This window comes from Myxine glutinosa, chromosome 8 (assembly GCF_964187855.1).
Source record: "Myxine glutinosa chromosome 8, kmMyxGlut1.1, whole genome shotgun sequence".
Classification (NCBI taxonomy): Eukaryota; Metazoa; Chordata; class Myxini; order Myxiniformes; family Myxinidae; genus Myxine; species Myxine glutinosa.
In genome coordinates this window covers 80,473,527-80,493,659 of record NC_136268.1, presented here as the reverse complement: position 1 = coordinate 80,493,659, position 20,133 = coordinate 80,473,527, and the positions used below count along the sequence as shown (strand labels likewise).

Below are 20,133 nucleotides of genomic sequence, written 5' to 3'. Positions count from 1 at the left end.
ATGGGTTCTAAAGGGTAATTGTAAAGGGTTCTAAAGGGTAATTGTAATGGATTCTAAAGGATAATTGTAATGGGTTCTGATGGGTAATTCTAAAGGGATCTAAAGGGTAATTCTAAAGGGATCTAAAGGGTAATTGTAATGGGTTCTAAAGGGTAATTGTAAAGCGTTCTAAAGGGTAATTCCAAAGGGATCTAAAGGGTAATTCTAAGGAGACCTAAAGGGTAATTGTAATGGGTTCTAAAGGGTAATTGTAAAGGGTTCTAAAGGGTAATTGTAATGGGTTCTAAAGGGTAATTCTAAAGGGTAATTGTAATGGATTCTAAAGGGTAATTGTATTGGGTTCTGAAGCGTAATTCTGAAGAGATCGAAAGGGTAATTCTAAAGGGTTCTAAAGGGTAATTGTAAAGGGTTCTAAAGGGTAGTTGTAATGGGTTTTAAAGGGTAGTTGTAATTGGATCTAAAGAGAAATTTTAATGGGTTCTAAAAGGTAATTGTAATGGGTTATAAAGGGTAATTGTAAAGGGTTCTAAAGGGTAATTGTAAAGGGTAATTCTAAAGGGATCTAAAGGGTAATTGTAATGGTAATTGGAACCGCTTGACCTATATCTGAGTGTCCCGTATTTTTGTTTCATCGGACCTGGTCAATCTGCGCCGGAACTTCGTTCTAGGTGAGCTGAAAGTCGCGAGTACTGTACTGTATTCTGTATATTAGGAAGGATTTATCTTCAATGAAATATTTATAGGCTACTCCATTGAAAATGGCACGATTTTGCTGATATGTTGGATTTATTGACCAAAAAGCAAACCTCAGATATTAATAATGAAAAACAGACTCATTCAAGACAGACTAGATAGTAGGGTATGTTATAACACGAGATGATCTATGATCTATGTTATCATGAGACGCAGTGAAGTGACGTCATTACTTGCTCAGTGGCGCGTGATTGAAGTAAGCGCGTGACGCCGAGACCCCCCCCTTCCCAGTTCCATCTCGTCCACTGATTGGCCCTGCTCTTGAGCGACTTCGACCAATGAAAGTGTGCGATGCGATCGTTATAGGCATCGGTAAAAGGCCGTACCGTACCGTACGTGAGGAAGTGACTGCGTCAGTTGTTCTTTCTTGGCATTATCTGTATACAGTGCTCGGCTCGTCAGTATGGTGACTGTGTATCCTGTTTTTCTGCTTCTCTGTACCTTGGGACTATCATCCGGTGAGGCTTGTGAGGTGTTTTTATTTTTTTGAAAGGTTCATATGGGGAGTAAAAGAAGAATGTTGTTTGTGGGGGGTCGAGGGAGGAATGATTGAATCACCATGATATTGATAACTGACTGGTTCCTTCGTGGTTGTGACTGAATGTGTATCGGAATGATTATTGTGGTTTCCCATTGGGTGGAACGCAAAGCCTTTTTATATCCATCGCAGTTGTTTGTTAGTATTTTAACCATTAAATTGTGTGGCAAGATAAAGTAATCTTGTCGAATTGACCTTCCCATTGACGGGTAGTTGTGTAGGAAGGGGAATGATTTGGAGGGGAATGAGTGGCGGAGGAATGAGTGGAGGGGGGAATGAGTGGCGGGAGGAATGAGTGGAGGGGGGAATGAGTGGTGGGGGAATGAGTGGAGAGGGAATGAGTGGAGGGGGAATGAGTGGCGGGGGAATGAGTGGAGGGGGGAATGAGTGGAGGGGGGAATGAGTGGAGGGGGGAATGAGTGGAGGGGGGAATGAGTGGAGGGGGGAATGAGTGGAGGGGCGGGAATGAGTGGAGGGGGGGGAATGAGTGGAGGGGGGGGGAATGAGTGGAGGGGGGGGAATGAGTGGAGGGGGGGGAATGAGTGGAGGGGGGGGAATGAGTGGAGGGGGGGGAATGAGTGGAGGGGGGGGAATGAGTGGAGGGGGGGGAATGAGTGGAGGGGGGGGAATGAGTGGAGGGGGGGGGAATGAGTGGAGGGGGGGGAATGAGTGGAGGGGGGGGGAATGAGTGGAGGGGGGGGAATGAGTGGAGGGGGGGGAATGAGTGGAGGGGGAATGAGTGGAGGGGGGAGGAGGGAATGAGGGGTGGAGGGGGGAGGAGGGAATGAGGGGAGGAGGAGGAGGAGGGAATGAGAGGAGGAGAGAATGAGGTGGGGGCGATTGAGTGGAGGGAATGAGGAGGGGGGAATGAGGGAATGAGGAGGGAAAGAGGAGGAGGGAAAGAGGAGGGGGGAATGAGGGAATGAGGAGGGAAAGAGGGGGGAATGAGGGAAAGAGGAGGGGGGAATGAGGGAAAGGAGGGGGGAATGTGAGGAATTGATTGAGGTGGAGGGGAAGGAGAGGGGTTGAGTGAGGAGGTGGAGGGGAAGGAGAGGGTTTGAGTGAGGAGGTAGAGTAAGAGGAGGTGGAGGAGTGAGGGGTGGAGAGAGGTTTTTACCCATTTTGTAAAACTTCATGCAGCATATAACTCAAGATGTCCAAATGTCAGATACATCTCTGCCCATGGGTTCCCCACTAGTCTAACAAATAAAAATGTTTGTTTTTGTTGTTGTTGTGCGAAGATGGTTCGGTCGACAACCACCACATTTGGCGCACAGAGCAAGTCGACCCGGGGATTGTCTGTCTTAAGGGTTTTTCATTCACCACCTCAGCCTTTAAAGACCCTGAAGACCTCTAATACCCTTTTCACATGCCTGAGATTGGATTACATGCCTTGGAGAATACTTTTTACATGCTTTGGAGATTAGACCTCGAAAGACTTTTAACACCCATACGACCATTAAAGGCCCAGAAGGCCCCAAACACTCTTTCGGCCTGGAAGACCCCAAAATACCCTTTAATACTCCTTTACCCACCGGCATTGCCTCACCTCACCATTTTATATAATCTCAAACTGGCATTGCCTTTCCTCACTTCTTAAATAAACCCAAACCCACCAACAACAACAACAACATGCATTTTAAAGGCCATTTTCCCTGCTAGAGCGGGGGTTAGCCTTGCGGTCCCCATGACAATCTTCTCCATTTTGCCCTATTTTCTGCATCTCTCCTTGTTAACCCCCTTGCCCGCATTTCTAATCCCGTAAACCCAAACCCGTAAACCCAAACCCACCATTTAAAATAAACCCTTCTGCCCCCCTACCCCCCACCTTGCCGGCTCTCTTGCCTCCCGCTTCAATCTCCCCACTCCCCCGCCCTCTCCCCTCCATGCTATCTCCAAAATGAATAAAATAATGAGGGAACAGAACGAGACCGCCAATGAATGTTAACACAGACTTGCAGGGATGCTGAGCAACAAAGACATTGGAAGGCAATGTGTGCTCAGCAAACCTACACAAGAGCAGCTGTAAAGAATCCGGATGAAGTATCGGATAATATTGTTGAAGATCATCATTGCGGTGCAAGTCCGATGACGTCACCATGCGTGTAATGTTCTGCGAAACATTTCACTAATGAATGAACAGGACACGGGGGTGGATTTACACTGTGTTGCTCCAAGAGAAAAGTTCAATTACCTGTAATATTTGCTGTACCTGCTCGATCGGAACAACTGCCAGGGTGAGGAGGAGAGGTTCTGGAGGAGGGGAGAGAGGTTTTGGGGGAGGGGATTGAGGTTCTATGGGAGGGGGACTGGGGGAGGGGAAGAGGAGTGAGGAGGAGTTGGAAGAAAGGAATGAGGGGAGAGGAGTAAAGTGACCCCCACTCTCTCTCCCCCCCCCTCCCTCTCCCCCCACGTGTGTGGTGTGTGGTGTGTGTGTGATGGGGGTGGGGAGGGAGAGGATTTGAGCTCTTGAGAGGTCTTTTTCGGTCTACTTCCTCATCTGAAAAATATCTGTGGGGATGCAATCAGTAGAGACATGCAGTTGTTGGGGATAATGGGAGAGGATGTTTTTGACATGAATAGTTGGAGAGAGCCCATCGGCCGACCAACCCCATAATACAGGGACATGGTTGATAAATGAGTAGTAGTAATGTGGTATCATGGCAAAGGAATAGTCCTTGAAAATAAAAAAAATAACCGATACCACATGAATAAAAGTAAATTTATGTAATTATTTAAAAATGTAAATTAATTATTGTGTTTATGCAGGTCTTCCATCATCTCGTGTGTTGGGGACTGAAGCGTGTACCCATGGCCCGTCGTACTGGTGCAAAAACCTGGCTACAGCGGTGGAATGCGATGCTGTGAAACACTGCAAGCAAACCGTGTGGAATAACAGTGTTGCTGTGAGCTTTGATCTTTCAATGGGCTTTTGGTCGGGGTGACTATGGGTAGAAATGAATGTAAGAGGATTAGTGTATGTGATCTATTCTAACGCTGAGCGTATGTATGTGTGCCTTGCAGTCCGATGGTGTTTGCGATTTGTGCCAAGAGGTCTTCAAGGTCGTGCAAGACTTTGTTACGAACAACGATACCGAGGTAACGCACCATGCTCTTATTATTTATTTCTGCAGCCATTGAGGCATTTGAGTTGTCAGAGAATTTTTTTCACTACATCTTTCTCTTGGTCACATAATTTTATTTATCTTGTCCCTAAATTCAGTGTCATGGTAAAATGTATTTTTTTTTTTCGAACTTTTGTAGAATTTTGGTAACACCTCTCACCTCTAAGTTGTCTAGGCTGGGTTTGAATAATCTGGACCAGCTATAAACTGTTATCCTGGTGTTTCATAGGTGGGGTGATTCAGCAATGTATGCCATCCCTCTGATGGACATTAAACAGGCATTCCATCTGTTGGCATTAGTTGGTGGACATTAAATGTCCCATGGTAACACACCATATAAATCTTTGTGAAGAGTAGGTGAGCTATCGGCAACACAGCCAAATTTTGCACCATGACCCTGGCCAGCAAGGGGCACAGCATCAGCGGTACTGCCACGCCCCCAGCCAATGATGCAACCAGCAGTGCTGTGCTGCACAAGATGGAGGGAGAGGTAAAATGGGATGTTGGACATTAAGCATGAGGGGGCAAGTGGGTTTTGTAAACTACGTCAATAAAGGGATGGCAGGATGGCCAAGGCAGTGTTCTGCGCCCTGTGCTTTTTCTGGTCTTTATCAATGATCTCTCCGACTCTGGAAAATCCTCTATCTCTTTGCTGATGACTCAACTCTCTGCCGCTCCATTCCTCTTCCCTCAGATTGGCAGTCTGCAGCCTCCTCACTCTCTGAAGACCTGGACAAAATCAGACTGGTCAAACAAGTGGAACATGTCTTTCAATCCTGACAAATCTCACACTTACTATGTCTCTCCGAAAAGATTGACTGGACAACCCTCCCATCTACTTTCTCAACAATCCTCTTCCAAGAAGTTCTGTCGCTCAAGCTTTTGGGTCTCACTATCTGCCATGATCTTTCTTGGGAAAACCACATTTCCAAGCTGGCCTCCAAAGCCAGTCGCCGACTGGGCATCCGTGCGAAGTCCTTCCTCGGCACACCTGAGCTCCTCACCACATACAAGGCTTTCATCCGCAGCTCAATGGAATACTGCTCTCCCCTCTGGGCTGGTGCTCCTGCCTCACACCTATCTCGGCTTCACGCTGTTGAAACCAAAGCGTTCAGAATCATTGGAATCTCCCGCGATGAAGCTACCTCCGGGGGCCTGTCACTCACTCACCGCAGGCAGGTAGGTGGTCTTTCTTTCTTCTACCGACTCCTCTCTGGCCTTGCTCCCCCAGCTCTCTCTGTGCTTTGTCCCCCAAATATTCCTACAGGTCGCACAAGATCTGCCAGCAATCCTCTGATGGTTAAACTGCCGAAATCTCGGCTCTCTGCTCACCTTCACTTTTTCATTCCTCTTTTCTCCCACCTCTGCAACAAACTCCCACACTCCCTTCAATCCCACTCCTCCCTCCAGGTCTTTAAAACAGCTGTTCACCACCATCTCTTATCTTCCCCCATCCAAAACCTTGATCTTTTCTACCCCCGCTAATTCACCCCAGATCCACCTTGCTTGAAATTACAACTTCTTTCCTGGAAGTCCTGGCAGTGTCCATATGTTTTATACCTCTCCCACCCCCCCCCCTCCCACAGATGTCTCGATGTCTCTCGGTCCCTGCTCTCAAATGTTGTGTTTGTGTCCTTCCCCCTCTCCCCCATCTTGTCTACCGCTCCCCATGTTATATGTTTTATGTGTCAGTTTGTCTTTCTGTGTGATTAATGTTAGCTCTTTCATGAGCCTCGATCTTGTATACAAACAAAAAAAAAATTTTTCAACAAAAAAAATACTCTCCTCACCATGTCGTATCCTGTTCAGAAAGTCTTGCAAAAGATTAAGGGATTGTTCATCAATATATTGGTGTCAAACTAATGGTTTATTGCTCGAGCATCTCTTGTTGATTCGCCCTTGTCTGTTCTGCTTGAACAGGCTCGTGGCATGGAGCTAGCCGATCGATCTCCTAGGAATGACCCAGAGATCCCTCACATCTAAGATGTTGGGTTCTTGCCTTTGTGGAGCCACGACCATGCAATCTTCCACAATGCGTTTTATTATGTGTGGGTGGTTTTAGGGGAGGGGGGGAGGAAGGCAACCTGGCAGCGGGTGTATGTGTCATTGGTTATCTATCTATAATTCCAGTAATCTCTGTGTGTTTGTTTGTTTGTACGTTTGTTTGTCTGTGACCGTTGTTTCTCGACAACCACGGGTCCGATATACTTTAAACTTGCCAGGTATATTGCTGGGGACCCGAGGATGTGCCTTTTCAAGGTTTCATATTAATCGGACAATTACTTACCGAGCTATGTCCAAAAAACGATTCAACCAATCAGAGAGCAGCGAGCTATCGCGTGTGCCGAACGTGGCGAACACACTCTGCCTCGGATGGCACATTTGAGAGCGTATTCATTTATTTCCCGTCGGCAAACTATGTTGGCGCTATGTTGGCGTTAAACGATGTTTTAAAACTAATTAAAACCCCGGGGGGATTGTCACTGTACTCGCAAGCCGTTCGCCGTTCGCTTTGGCGTTGCGAATGGACCAAAACATTTCATGGACCAAACCATTTCATGTAAAGCGTTCGCCGTTCGCTTTGGCGTTGCGAATGGACCAAAACATTTCATGGACCAAACCATTTCATGTAAATAGAGGGGGGGATATAATTTTAGATATAGATATAGTACGGGCATGCCCTAGTCTATCTATAATTCCAGTAATCTCTGTGTGTATGTGTGTGTGTCTGTGTGTGTGTGTGTTTGTCTGTGACCGCTGTTTCTCGACAACCACGGGTCCGATATACTTGAAACTTGCCAGGTATATTGCTGGGGACCCGAGGATGTGCCTTTTCAAGGTTTGAAATTAATCGGACAAGTGGTTCCCAAGGTATGGTCACCGTACTCGCAAGCCGTTCGCTTTGGCTTTGCGAATGGACCAAACCATTTCATGTAAATAGAGGGGGGGGTTCTACCGTACTCGCAAGCCGTTCGCTTTGGCTTTGCGAATGGACCAAACCATTTCATGTAAATAGAGGGGGGGGGGGGGGGGGTTCTGTGGTCGTTACTGCCACGTGGTTTCAAAGTTTTTTTTTTTGTTGTTGTTGTTTGCACGCATGTTTTTTTGCACCCACGTACGGGCACGCCCTAGTATACTTAATGCTCACACGGAATGCTCTCTTCATGGAATGCTGTATACTTGATACTCTCTTCTATACTTAATCTTTTCTTGCCATTCATTTTTCACATGACTGTCGCTGCCTGAACCAAGTGTAAATACTATCCCTGCTCACAGTTGTTCCAAATGTTCTTGGCTTATGATCGCAGCTGAATCGACTTTGTATTTCCTGCTTGATCTCTGACAGATAAATATCTCACTGTAGCCTCTTTGGACAACAACTTTATGAAATAGACAAGTCCTATATACTATTAGCCTTATTATTTCATTAATTATTTTTGGGTGGGGTTGTGGGCAGAGTTTCGGAGGGGGGAATGCATGAAGCCAGCCATCTTTTGTGAGCTTTGCTAATAGCTAATGCTGCGCTGTTTTGTACTGTACTCTTAAAATAAAAATAAAAAAAGAAAATAATGCTCTGTAAACCCTATAATGTTCAGATTGTGATCCACTGTGTCTCCACAACAACAACCTAATAACTCGTGATCCAAAGTGAATTGAGTCACTTGGCAGAGTTAGCATTTCTGTATCGACTTCCACGCTCGCTGAATATGCTACATAATCTAAATTGCACAATGGTTAATTGTTTGGGAAGGATTAGAGTTCTACTAGCTAGCACGCGATTTGTTTGTTTTATTTTATTGTCTGAAATCAAATATCCTAACTCTGCAGTGCAAGATCATGAAAATGTTGTACTGTAATAATGACGGTAAAAGCTATTGTCTGTCATGAGGGTAAAAAAAGCCATTCAGTCATAAACCCCATTGTGTAGACGTTTATCTTTCTATGGTGACAATTGCGATTATCTTTGTAAGAACCCTTATACCCTCATGTTTTGTAGCAGATGCAGTTTTCATTTCTCAAGACTTTGTGTGAAATGCAAATGCCAATTCAATTCGGCTTGGGAATTTCCTTTTCCAAATTGAAGTTCTCTTTTTTCAATCGTATGACAAAAATCTCAAACCTAGTTCTGCTTATTTTACAACGCTCTATTGTGGTTAAAATGGCACACCTTGTCCTTTGAGTATGCCGCATGTATGTTTAAACATCCAAGAAGCCCGTTATTATTTATTTATAAGTACTGTATTTCAAACTTAACTCCCACCCCCCTTGGAAGATCTGGTCGCTATTACCTTAAACATTTGAAAGTGATTGCGGCTCCCCATAGCACAACTCCTGATCAGGCTGGAGGGAAACAGAGGGTTCAGTTTTGCATCTGCTCAGACAAGCAAAAATGAATCATTAATGAGATACCATAAAATAATCCGCATTATTGTTCTTTGCTAGTACAACTGCATTTTATTATTTAAAATAAAAATTTTGTTGTTTGTCCATTTCCTCCTTTGAGTGAGTGCTTTGTTGGATTTTGTTTGCAGAAAATTGTACGTCAGTACCTGTTTCAGATGTGCCAGATGCTGCCTGGCAAGGATATATCAGCTCAGTGTGAGGATCTTGTTAAAACCTACCTGCCACTCATCATGGACATGCTCAAGGAGCAGTTGGTATGCCTTTTTATAGTAAAACTTGCATCTCATTCCGCATGCTCGGAGAAATATGTTGGAGTATCGGTGTAATTATGCCTTAACCCTCAATAGCCCGGGCTATTTTGAAACTGCATAGCCCGGGGGGGGCTAATTTGCCCCCCCCCTCAGATCTTGGCCATTTAGTGACCAAACTTGGCGTGTCTGTGTCCCATCATGTATTTTACAAGAATGCATAGTCAAATTTATGATATCTATTGTTATTCTTAATTTGTCTAATGATGCAAATATGCAAATTTTTTTCAAGGAATTCTCATTTTTTTCAGTTTCCCCCCCATTTATGGAGAAAATGCAATCAAATTTGGCATGTTTGTAGCTTGTCATATAATCTAAAAGATAGCTTAGTCAAATTAATGACGTGTATTTAAATTTCATCTATCTATAATTCCAGTAATCTCTGTGTGTATGTGTGTGTGTCTGTGTCTGTGTGTGTGTGTGTGTGTGTGTGTGTGTGTGTGTGTGTGTGTGTGTGTGTGTGTGTGTGTGTGTGTGTGTGTGTGTGTGTGTGTGTGTGTGTGTGTGTGTGTGTGTGTGTGTGTGTGTGTGTGTGTGTGTGTGTGTGTTTGTCTGTGACCGCTGTTTCTCGACAACCACGGGTCCGATATACTTGAAACTTGCCAGGTATATTGCTGGGGACCCGAGGATGTGCCTTTTCAAGGTTTGAAATTAATCGGACAAGTGGTTCCCAAGGTATGGTCACCGTACTCGCAAGCCGTTCGCTTTGGCTTTGCGAATGGACCAAACCATTTCATGTAAATAGAGGGGGGGGGGGGGGGGGGGTTCTACCGTACTCGCAAGCCGTTCGCTTTGGCTTTGCGAATGGACCAAACCATTTCATGTAAATAGAGGGGGGGGGGGGGGGGGTTCTGTGGTCGTTACTGCCACGTGGTTTCAAAGTTTTTTTTTTTTTTTTTGTTGTTGTTTGCACGCATGTTTTTTTGCACCCACGTACGGGCACGCCCTAGTATTTATAATTGTAATTGATTATGCACGGATCGCATTGGATACAAGGTTTCATCAATCATGATGAAATCACTGGGTATCAGGGCCTCTGCACAATTCCTGTTCAGCAAGTCGTGGAGCTCGCGAAACGCTGCGAAACGATCGTTTCTCCATCGCTCTGGTCTTGTCCTTATCATCGAATGACAATTTGGTAAGCAGAAACTTGAATCGGTTCTTGCTCATTGTAGCGCCGAAAACCGGATGACCAACTTGATCGCCAAAGAGCCATTTGATGTCTAGCAGATTCTGACCGAGCATTCCTCTGTAGTAGAGCATGCCCAGCAGTGCTCTTATTTCCGTTGCCGATGCTTTACGAAGGTACGAATTCTTGTCCGAGTTGCGTACTTCTGGGGTCAAATTGGAAAGGTACTTGTTGATCTTTTTGTTGTGTTGGTCAAAACAACAGCAAGCATGTCGTCAGAGAAGAAGCATCCCCAGGCTTTCACAGGAGTATCTGCATGTCTTGCATTCCGATTGACACCAGGAATTCCTGCCAAGACATTGGCGATATTCTGTCGTCCTCTTGCTTGTGGCTGGGCTGTTTCCCAATGTATGCTTTTCCCTGGGTCATTTCGTTTCGGTTTCTCGACTACAACTGTGTATTCTTCTGGAGGATGAGGTAAAGTCCATGGATCATAGTTCTCAGGATCTAACGAGGTGTCGACGCTGTTCACTGCTCTGAGAGCTCTTTTGTTGAAAGGGATTCACCTCCTCCGCTTCAGGATCTTCGGCAGGGGGTTTATCTGCATGTTCTAAGTATTCATCATCCGACTCCTCTGGAGAAAGGCGACTAACCAGCTCGTCGTAGTCATCGTCGTCACTTTCGAACTGTCGAAATTGCTGAAATAGTTGCATCTCCAGGTCAAGTTCATGCTCAGGTTCAGGCACAGGTTCTGGCTGAGGCGGAGGTGGAGGTTCAGGCTCAACATGTTTACGCTGAAATGACAAAGGATATAAACAATACTAATTAGAATAATGTTTGGTTTTATATGTTGACAATGTTTCACTATTTTCAAATGTTATGATTTTTATGAATAGTATATTTACATTCTAAATTATGCTCTCTTTCTTATTTTCCTTTTTTTTTTTACTTTGGATATAAAAATAAATAAATGAAATGAAATAGAATATAAAATATCAATTACTCAATTTACATGCCATAAGAAATGCATTATTGTCATCAAATAACACATCAAAAAATATCTGAATGAAGAATCAATATTATACAAGTGGCTCAAAGAAATACTGTAAGTGAAAATCTGTAACTCACCTTTGTTGTTCTTTTCCTGGGAACACCACTTGATGTTGAAGCCATGATTGGTGATAATCATCCAAATGATAAATTCTAACGAATCCAAAATTGAGAAAGATGTGATGTCTCTTCAGCACTAGCTGAACAAGTAATGACTAGAACAGTTGAATCATTGTATGGACTAAATAGACAACATACAAGTTCACTTGTTCTGTATAAATATTGAATGGGGATGCTGAAAGGAGAGTAGAGGCAGATTAGTAGGAACAAGAAGTGATACTTATCAACAGTGTCAATTTACTCTTTTGTCTTTCTCAGAACAGGTTAGGAAGGTATTAGGAATAGATTAGGCAGGGATTAGTATCAGTAAATAAACCTGTTTATAAAAGACTTGAGTAAGCAGAGACACAAGGTGTGAAAATGCAGTCCCATGGATCACAATGTACATGCAATTCGAAAATCGTCGTTTTTGCTATATTATTATGTTACTAATTTTCTTGTGCACTTCTTTGTTTTATTCTATCACTATGTATTTAATTTTTGTATATCTAGAATAATTCATTATAATCCACTATCAACAATATGAAAAATGTGAAATTATTTGTCCACTGACATTTTTTTAGATTGATAATTTTCTTGTTTCTCTCTTTGTTTCCCAATTCTTATGTATTTCTTTGTTTTTAATTTCTTATGTATTTCTTTGTTTTTAAATCTTTTGTTTTTCATTGTTTTGTCATCTAGAATAGTTGATGATAGCCAAAAGGGATGTTATCTGAGGAAAAACAGAAAAAAACATTCTTCTGACAACACTTCTTGTAAAACCCATACATTGTACACACAAAATCATTGGAAACCGCCATTTTTTTGTGACATTGGTCTCGAATATGTGCTATATCTCCACAACCGTACCCCCGATTTTTGCAAATAGGGTCTTAAAATGTGCGCGAGATGTGAAAGAAAAGTCATGAAATTTCAGCGCGAGATCTTTTTGCGTTAAAAAATTATCGCGAAAAATTTCGAGGGGGGGCTAATTTAGCCCCCACTCGGGCTATTCCGTGTTAAATAAGTTGGATCACCTGATCAAGTTGGGGGTTTTCTTAGACTTTAATAAAACATCAAGAAGATTGTTTCTTATAGCTGCAGCAAAATTTATTTTTATTTTATTTGACATTTCCATTTTGGGTCGTACATAATCGTGCAACCACTCTTGTGTTCAGTGTAGTCCCACGAAGACTGGACCCTTTGTGTATTAATTTCCATTCTGTATTAAAAAAAAAAAAAAAAAAAATCAACAACAATTTCCATTCTGTATACAAAATATAAATATTTAAATGCAATTGGTTCGATTGACATTGTGAAATTTGCAATTCACACACTCAAATGCAATTTGCCATTGTAGAATTTCAGACCGCTTGGCCTTCTAAGATGTTCTTTCATCGTAATATTGGACCTGCACAGAAGTTGTACATCTGACATTTGATTCTTGTCCTTTGCATACTTTTTCCATATATGGTACATACTTTTCATACACATAATCCATTAATTGTTTTTATCATTCATTAATTGTTGAGCACCAGCAGCATGTTCAGGGTGGAGTGACCGCGTCTGAAACAGGACTGAAGGTCTGAGATCATGCCATTGGAGAAGAATCAGCATTTGATGTCAACTGCAAGATGTATTATTGGGAAAAATGCCAGGGACATAGAAAAGGCCCCTTTATATGGTCTGTGCCATGTGGCAAACTATAGATTTGGTGCCAATTTAATTCATACAGCTGCATGAAGAAGTAAATGTATTGTCGTGTTCACCGGAGGATTAAGATCCTCTGTTTGGTGTTGGGTGTTGGGCTAGCGGCTAGGGTGCCGGCTTAGGATCCTATGATCCTGGGTTCGAATCCCGGTCGATCGCTGAATTAACGCCAGGGGGGTTGACTCAGCCTGTCATACCTTCTGAGGTCGGCTAATTGAGTACCAGTTCACTGGTAATTCCCTGTTTGTCGTTAAAGGCGGCAAAAAGGGTTGGCGTCAGGAAGGGCATCCGGCCGTAAAACATTGCTTCAAAAAGGGGACCAAAAAAACAACAACAACCACGGTTCCCGAAAAAGGCCAACCCCTGCTTTGCGGGGAAAAATGGCCTCTAAAGGTTATTTTTTATTTATTAAGGTGACGGGTGGCCAATCGGGCTTAAACTCCGAGGCGTTCAATCAACTATGGCAGGAATGAATAGTGGAGGGTGACGAGGCGTACGTGGCATGGGTGGTTTTCCAAATCACAGACAAACGGGACAGGGCAAGGAATTAAAATGCAACAATAATGGTTTCATAAAAATAAATGCAGGACCATGAAAAGCTAACACTGAATTCCTAAATTGAGGGACCATCCACACAGACTCGTATACAACACATTGAATACCGCCAATGGTGCCGGTGTACAACACGGATGATAAAATAACGAAAGTAACAAAATGTCGTGAGGTGCTTTTGCCTGATACTCAGCTCCGTCCTCGATGAGCACTTTGGTGGGATCGGTCAACGAGAGGGACCGCGCGTCGAAGCGCTCAACCAATGGTACCGGTCGATTACGCGAGCACCGAGCCGTGCCGCAGGCAGCCAAACGTCTCGGTGCTCAATCCTGGGCCAGCCAGCACAACACGGTCCCCGATTCCCCTGAAGAGCACCAAGTTGCACAGCCTCCCCTCCTTCAATGTGGCAAAGGCTCCCCAAAGCTCTGAAAGGTTCTCCTCAGAGGCGCACATGAGCCAGGCGCAGCTGAGAATCAGCACGAGGGAGCGATTGCACAAACTGCCACTGCCCGTATTGAAAATTCAGCACAAGAGGATATGCACAAATGCCTGTTCGTCACGGAAGCCAGGACCCAAGAGTATAACTTCAACTGCTTGTGATGACTGCCCCAACGCAAAAGGAAGAAAGAAAATGCCGACTGCACGTGATCGATGTCCCTGGCTCAAGAGAGCAAAATGCCGAGACTAAAGTCTTTTGTTCCCAAGGCTCTTACGTCATCCAACAATGTCCGCGTGTGCTCCAATCGGTGAGTCCATCTCCTCGCTCTATGGTACCGGATCAATCACGACACCGTGGGGGCGTGGCCTCACGGCCACTTGTCGGACTTTGTGATGTCCCGGTCGGTGTTATCATTGGCTGTATTCAATGTCCTGTTTCCTGTTACTTTTATTTCGTGTTATTTTTAGGTGTGGAGTGCATGGTGGGTGTGGTGTGTGTTATAACGAACAAAGGAGAAATCGGAGGCCTTTTACATAGAGGATTTACCCTTAACCTATACCTAATTAATATAACCCCTCCCCTCGCCATGGGGACAATGATACGACATTACACGACATCCGGCCTGACTTGTGTGCATCAAGGTGGCTACACGACATACGCAGCACAATACCCTACACAATCCTACCTGGCCCTAAGGTAATCCATTGCCTACACCCTCACAAACGTAAAAGTATTTTATTTGCCAGATGTAGGGCTCCCCTTTATATGAAGTTTTCTAGAGCCTTACTTTGTTCCTCCTAAGAACATAAGGGTGGTACAGCATGCTCACGAGATTTTTTTGAATGGCCCTTCTTTTTAAAAATATATTTTGCCACTTGGCACATACCGTATAAAGGGGCCATTTCTATGCCCCTGTTATTTTCCCCATGAATATCCCTTCTTTTCTATGGTATACAAGTCTTCTATAGAAGGAGCAGTTTGGTGTGAAAGACTAGGGTAGGTACACAGTGATTGAGGTGTTTTGTACAGGAGATTTGGAGGTGCACACAAAATTGAGACATTCAACATTGTGGACCGAGTCTGTTTTTGGTGTCATTTTGGTGAGTAATGGGATGGAGAGGAAGCATACACATGAGACAGACTTTAAAGGTGCCACCAGGTCTTTGAGGAAGAAGATGGTCCAAGAGTTCAGCCTTGAGGTTTGCCTGATGTTTTATGGTTCTCCTGAGAGTGGGCATGCAGTTGTTGTGGACTTAGTGGAAAGATCTGAGTTTCCCTCTGGTTGGATTTGTCTTCTGTGAACAGATGGCTGACATACCACCCACTCACTCACTCACTCACTCACTCACTCGTCCTCGTCTCGAACGCTGGTTGGTTGAAGGCAATTACCTCTGCAGGATTCTGTGTACTAGGAGCGAGAGGATAGGTGCGATAACTGTAGACAATATGTCTTAATTCTGTGAATGAGCTTTTTTCCTAAATAATTTTTAAGGCAGAATTCTTATCAGGGTCATCAGAGATGAAAAATCAATATTTAAGGCAGCGTGCAGTCCCTGCTAGTTGGCTCTGTGGTGCACAGTTGACTGACAACTACCTGAGAAATGTTTACTCACATTATTAGAAAACATCAGATGAACGATTAGAGCAGTGGAAGGAAAGTTGCTCGTCACCAGGTCAAGAGGGGAAGGAATTGTCATTGGTAGAAATCCAGAAGGCAAGTTCACAGATTGGGTAAAGCCCATGAAGTCGTATAACTCCTTGCTGCCATGCCATGGTTGTGATTAGGTTCCAACTCCCAGCTCATTAACTGGTGGCAATTGGAATCGCCACATATGAAGAAGAAGAGGGAGTTGGGTTGGGGGATTTTGAAGATCAGTGGAACACTGAGTAGGATGGCGGTGGGGAGGGGTGGCAGCCTGGTTATACAGATGGTGTGTGGAGGGTACTCACTTGCGTGAAGGGTCTGCCATGTTAATTGCACACATTACAAAAAAAAAAAAAAACTTGTCAGAATCAGAAAAGTGAAGACTGACATGACAATTGAGATGGGAGAAGGGTGATGAATGGAAACACGGCATTGTATAAACGTGACGTGACATCGGGTTTTTGTTTGTGAGCAACTCAGGAATTAACTAGAATTGCACTCGGTAGAGTGCATACCTCCGCCAGGCTGAACAGTTTACATTTTGTATCCCACTGATAGGTCGGATCTGGATCCGGACCTGAACCAAAATCTCATTGTCTTGTTGTCACCTAACCAACTCGCCAAGTTTTGTTATAACTCGTCCACAACTTTTTGAAATATCATGCTATATGTCTTTTTTGGCCCTATCGCTCAATGGTGAAGAATCGCTTGGAAAATTTAAATAAATCTTGTATCCAGATCTGTATTTGGATAATCACCAAAATCTAATCAATTTGTCCTTGTCACACACCCAACGTGTCTCCCAAGTTTTGCCCGAATCCGTCCATAACCTTATGAGATACCCTGTTGACAAACGGACAAGGGTGAAAACACAACCTCCATCCACCTTCGGTGGCAGAAGTAAATAGGAGGTGGTATTGGGGAAAGACAGACATTTGGAAATGAGAGCATAGGAAGATTAAACGTTATACAATTGTCATTTAAAAACTTTGATTTGACCTGGTGTGAAGGGAAGAAGTTGTTGGAAGGAGGGATGAGAAAAAAACATTGGGGGGGGGGGGGGGGGGGAAACTTGGCAGTAGATTGTAATGGAAGAAGAATTCCTGTTAGCCTTTTGAATCCCGACCTTGAATGTTTGGTCTTGATGTCTTTGCAGATGCAAAAACTTCACACACTTGAGATAATTTAAGTAGCTCCGATGTAGCTTGGCTGTGCGATGTAATATAATTTTGAGTGCCGGCCAATTTTTCTTTCCACTGAGGAAATTTCCAATCAAATGTCCACGTCACATCATGGGGTTGTCTGCACTTGATTCAGTTGTAATGAGACATTGAGTACATTCCTCGAATGTTTTTGACTTTTTCTTCCCTTAATGTATTTTGCAAGAGGGTTTCTCTTTGGGATACCAAGAGGCCAAACATTGAGACACCTTTCCAAAATGACTGTGGCACTTCATGTGTTTTTTTTGTTTGTTTGTTTTTAAACCACGTGCAGTTTGTAGTTCCCTTTCTTTTGCTAATTATTCCATGAAAAGTATTGCTGACTGCTGTCCACCTTCTGTTGAACCATATTTTGTGATTCTTGTCTGTCCAGTTTTTATGCCTCCACCGATGAGGTCGCCAGAGGCATTATGTTTTTAGGTTGTCCGTCCGTCCATCCGTGATAGGTTTTCGTTACCACGATAACTTGAGAACGGCAGAAGGGATCTTAGTCAAACTGTGTGCAGTTATGTATAATGATGTAAAGATTAACTGATTAGACTTTGAGGTCAAAGTCTGTAATAGGTCTATAACTTGTGAACAGCTTTAAAACTTGGTACAGGTATGTATAATGATGTAAACATGAACTGATTAAATTTTGGGGTCAAGATGTCAAAGGTCAGGTCATGTCAAGTATAAATGTGATAACTTGAGAACAGCTGAATGGATTTAAATCAAACTTGGTACAAGTATTGTAATTTACTAATGTGAGCGGACGCATATCAGTCAACGTCGTGACGTCAGAGTGCCGTTCTAGTTTTAAATATTTTCCACACATTATCCAAGCTTAAAATTGATCTCTCTCCCTCTCTCTCTCCACTTTTTATTCCTCCAACCCTTCCTAACCCCACCCACCCAAGAAACCGGGTACAATATGCCGTTCTCTGGGCTTGTGCATGTCCCTCCAAGAGTCTCTTGCTCCATCAAATGTTCCCAAGAGCAGCCCTCTTCTCACCAACATCATACCAATCCTCATTCGTGGAGCACCTGTGCAGGTGAGTGTCATGTTCATATAATTTATTCCCTGATGTCACGCAGCTTTTCACATTAACTTGAACTTTAGACTTCTTACTACCATAGATATTTTGGTATTGGTCCACCCTTCCATCCTATCCCCTCCTTGGAATATCTATATTCTAATACCCGTAGGTGATCCGTCTGTCTGGGGGTGTGCCTTACTCCGTTTAGAGAGTAGCTCCACCCATTCTGGGAGAGGCTTCATAAACAAATATCCACCATTTTATTAACTCGCATAGCTTTGAGGCCCTTTTGTTAGGCCCATGGTGTCTTGCTCTCTGTTTTATTTCAACTCTAATTCGATATATCATTTCATTTTTCGAAGGCCTGTAAAATAAAGCCCATTCATTGAGTCATCCTCACGATTTTATCTCCAATTCACCATCTTATTTCATTTTTATCGATGGTTTTAAACGCGGTTTCAGCAATAATTGAAAAAATAAATGCACACACGGGAAAATGCCGAGATGTATAAAAAATCTCGGAACGATGTATCATACACCGCCCAACATGACAGACGGCAAAATGTCGACATCTATCTATAATTCCAGTAATCTCTGTACGTTTGTACGTTTGTCTGTCTGTGACCGCTGTTTCTCGACAACCACGGGTCCGATATACTTTTAACTTGCCAGGTATATTGCTGGGGACCCGAGGATGTGCCTTTTCAAGGTTTCATATTAATCGGACAATTACTTACCGAGCTATGTCCAAAAAACGATTCAACCAATCAGAGAGCAGCGAACGATCGCGTGTGCCGAACGTGGCGGGCACACTCTGCCTCGGATGGCACATTTGAGAGCGTATTCATTTATTTCACGTTTGCAAACTATGTTGGCGTTAAACTATGTTTTACAACTAATAAAAACGAATTTGCGATTCATTCGCTTTCCTGCGCGTTTGTGTACGCGATGGCGATTTCTTTACCAAACTCCGGAAGCCGTTCGCTTTGGACCGAACCATTGCATGTAAATAGAGGGGGGGGATTGTCACCACTCGCAAGCCGTTCGCTTTGGACCAAACCATTTCATGTAAATAGAGGGGGGGGGATATAATTTTAGATATAGATATAGATATAGTACGGGCATGCCCTAGTCTATCTATAATTCCAGTAATCTCTGTGTGTTTGTTTGTTTGTACGTTTGTTTGTCTGTGACCGCTGTTTCTCGACAACCACAGGTCCGATATACTTGAAACTTGCCAGGTATATTGCTGGGGACCCGAGGATGTGCCTTTTCAAGGTTTCATATTAATCGGACAATTACTTACCGAGCTATGTCCAAAAAACGATTCAACCAATCAGAGAGCAGCGAGCTATCGCGTGTGCCGAACGTGGCGAACACACTCTGCCTCGGATGGCACATTTGAGAGCGTATTCATTTATTTCCCGTCGGCAAACTATGTTGGCGCTATGTTGGCGTTAAACGATGTTTTAAAACTAATTAAAACCCCGGGGGGATTGTCACTGTACTCGCAAGCCGTTCGCCGTTCGCTTTGGCGTTGCGAATGGACCAAAACATTTCATGAACCAAACCATTTCATGTAAAGCGTTCGCCGTTCGCTTTGGCGTTGCGAATGAACCAAAACATTTCATGGACCAAACCATTTCATGTAAATAGAGGGGGGGATATAATTTTAGATATAGATATAGTACGGGCATGCCCTAGTATATTAAAAATTCGCTTTTTCTTTTCCGTTGGGATATATTACCTTTCCGTTTGACAGTCGTCACAAAAACGTCAACAATTATGCCGACATATATTTCTTCGTTCTTATTTCATTCAACATTATTATCCGGAATTAAAAAGGTTCACGGTAATTCCACGGTAACGGAAGGACATTCAAACACAATTTTTCATCTTTCAAACACATATATCACAGACTTTATTTGTTAAAATCAATCAAATACCATAATTATGTGAGAACACATAAAACCTCTCAATTCCACCAAAAATTTGATCACTGTTATCTTTTGTTTACATATTATGCATATTAATGAGGTCGGTAACGGAAGGACGCCAAAACGGACATGGGTTTTTCAACCAATGCATATTTTTTCAAAACTCTGAAGTTTCCATGCCAATGTTTTAAAGTTACTTAATACA

The 20,133-nt window shown here is 43.4% G+C and overlaps 1 protein-coding gene across 1 annotated transcript in view; it reads left to right on the top strand.

The window, feature by feature from the left end:
- Nucleotides 1-932: 932 nt before the first annotated feature.
- The window catches only part of LOC137414186 (prosaposin-like), a 95,773-nt gene continuing 76,572 nt past the window's right edge, over nucleotides 933-20,133 (top strand). The window contains exons 1-5 of the mRNA XM_068099684.2: nucleotides 933-1,211; nucleotides 4,061-4,197; nucleotides 4,316-4,390; nucleotides 8,949-9,074; nucleotides 17,872-18,006. Of these exons, the coding sequence (XP_067955785.2) occupies nucleotides 1,157-1,211; nucleotides 4,061-4,197; nucleotides 4,316-4,390; nucleotides 8,949-9,074; nucleotides 17,872-18,006 (528 nt within the window). The 5' untranslated portion in view covers nucleotides 933-1,156. The remainder of the gene's footprint in view (nucleotides 1,212-4,060; nucleotides 4,198-4,315; nucleotides 4,391-8,948; nucleotides 9,075-17,871; nucleotides 18,007-20,133) is intronic.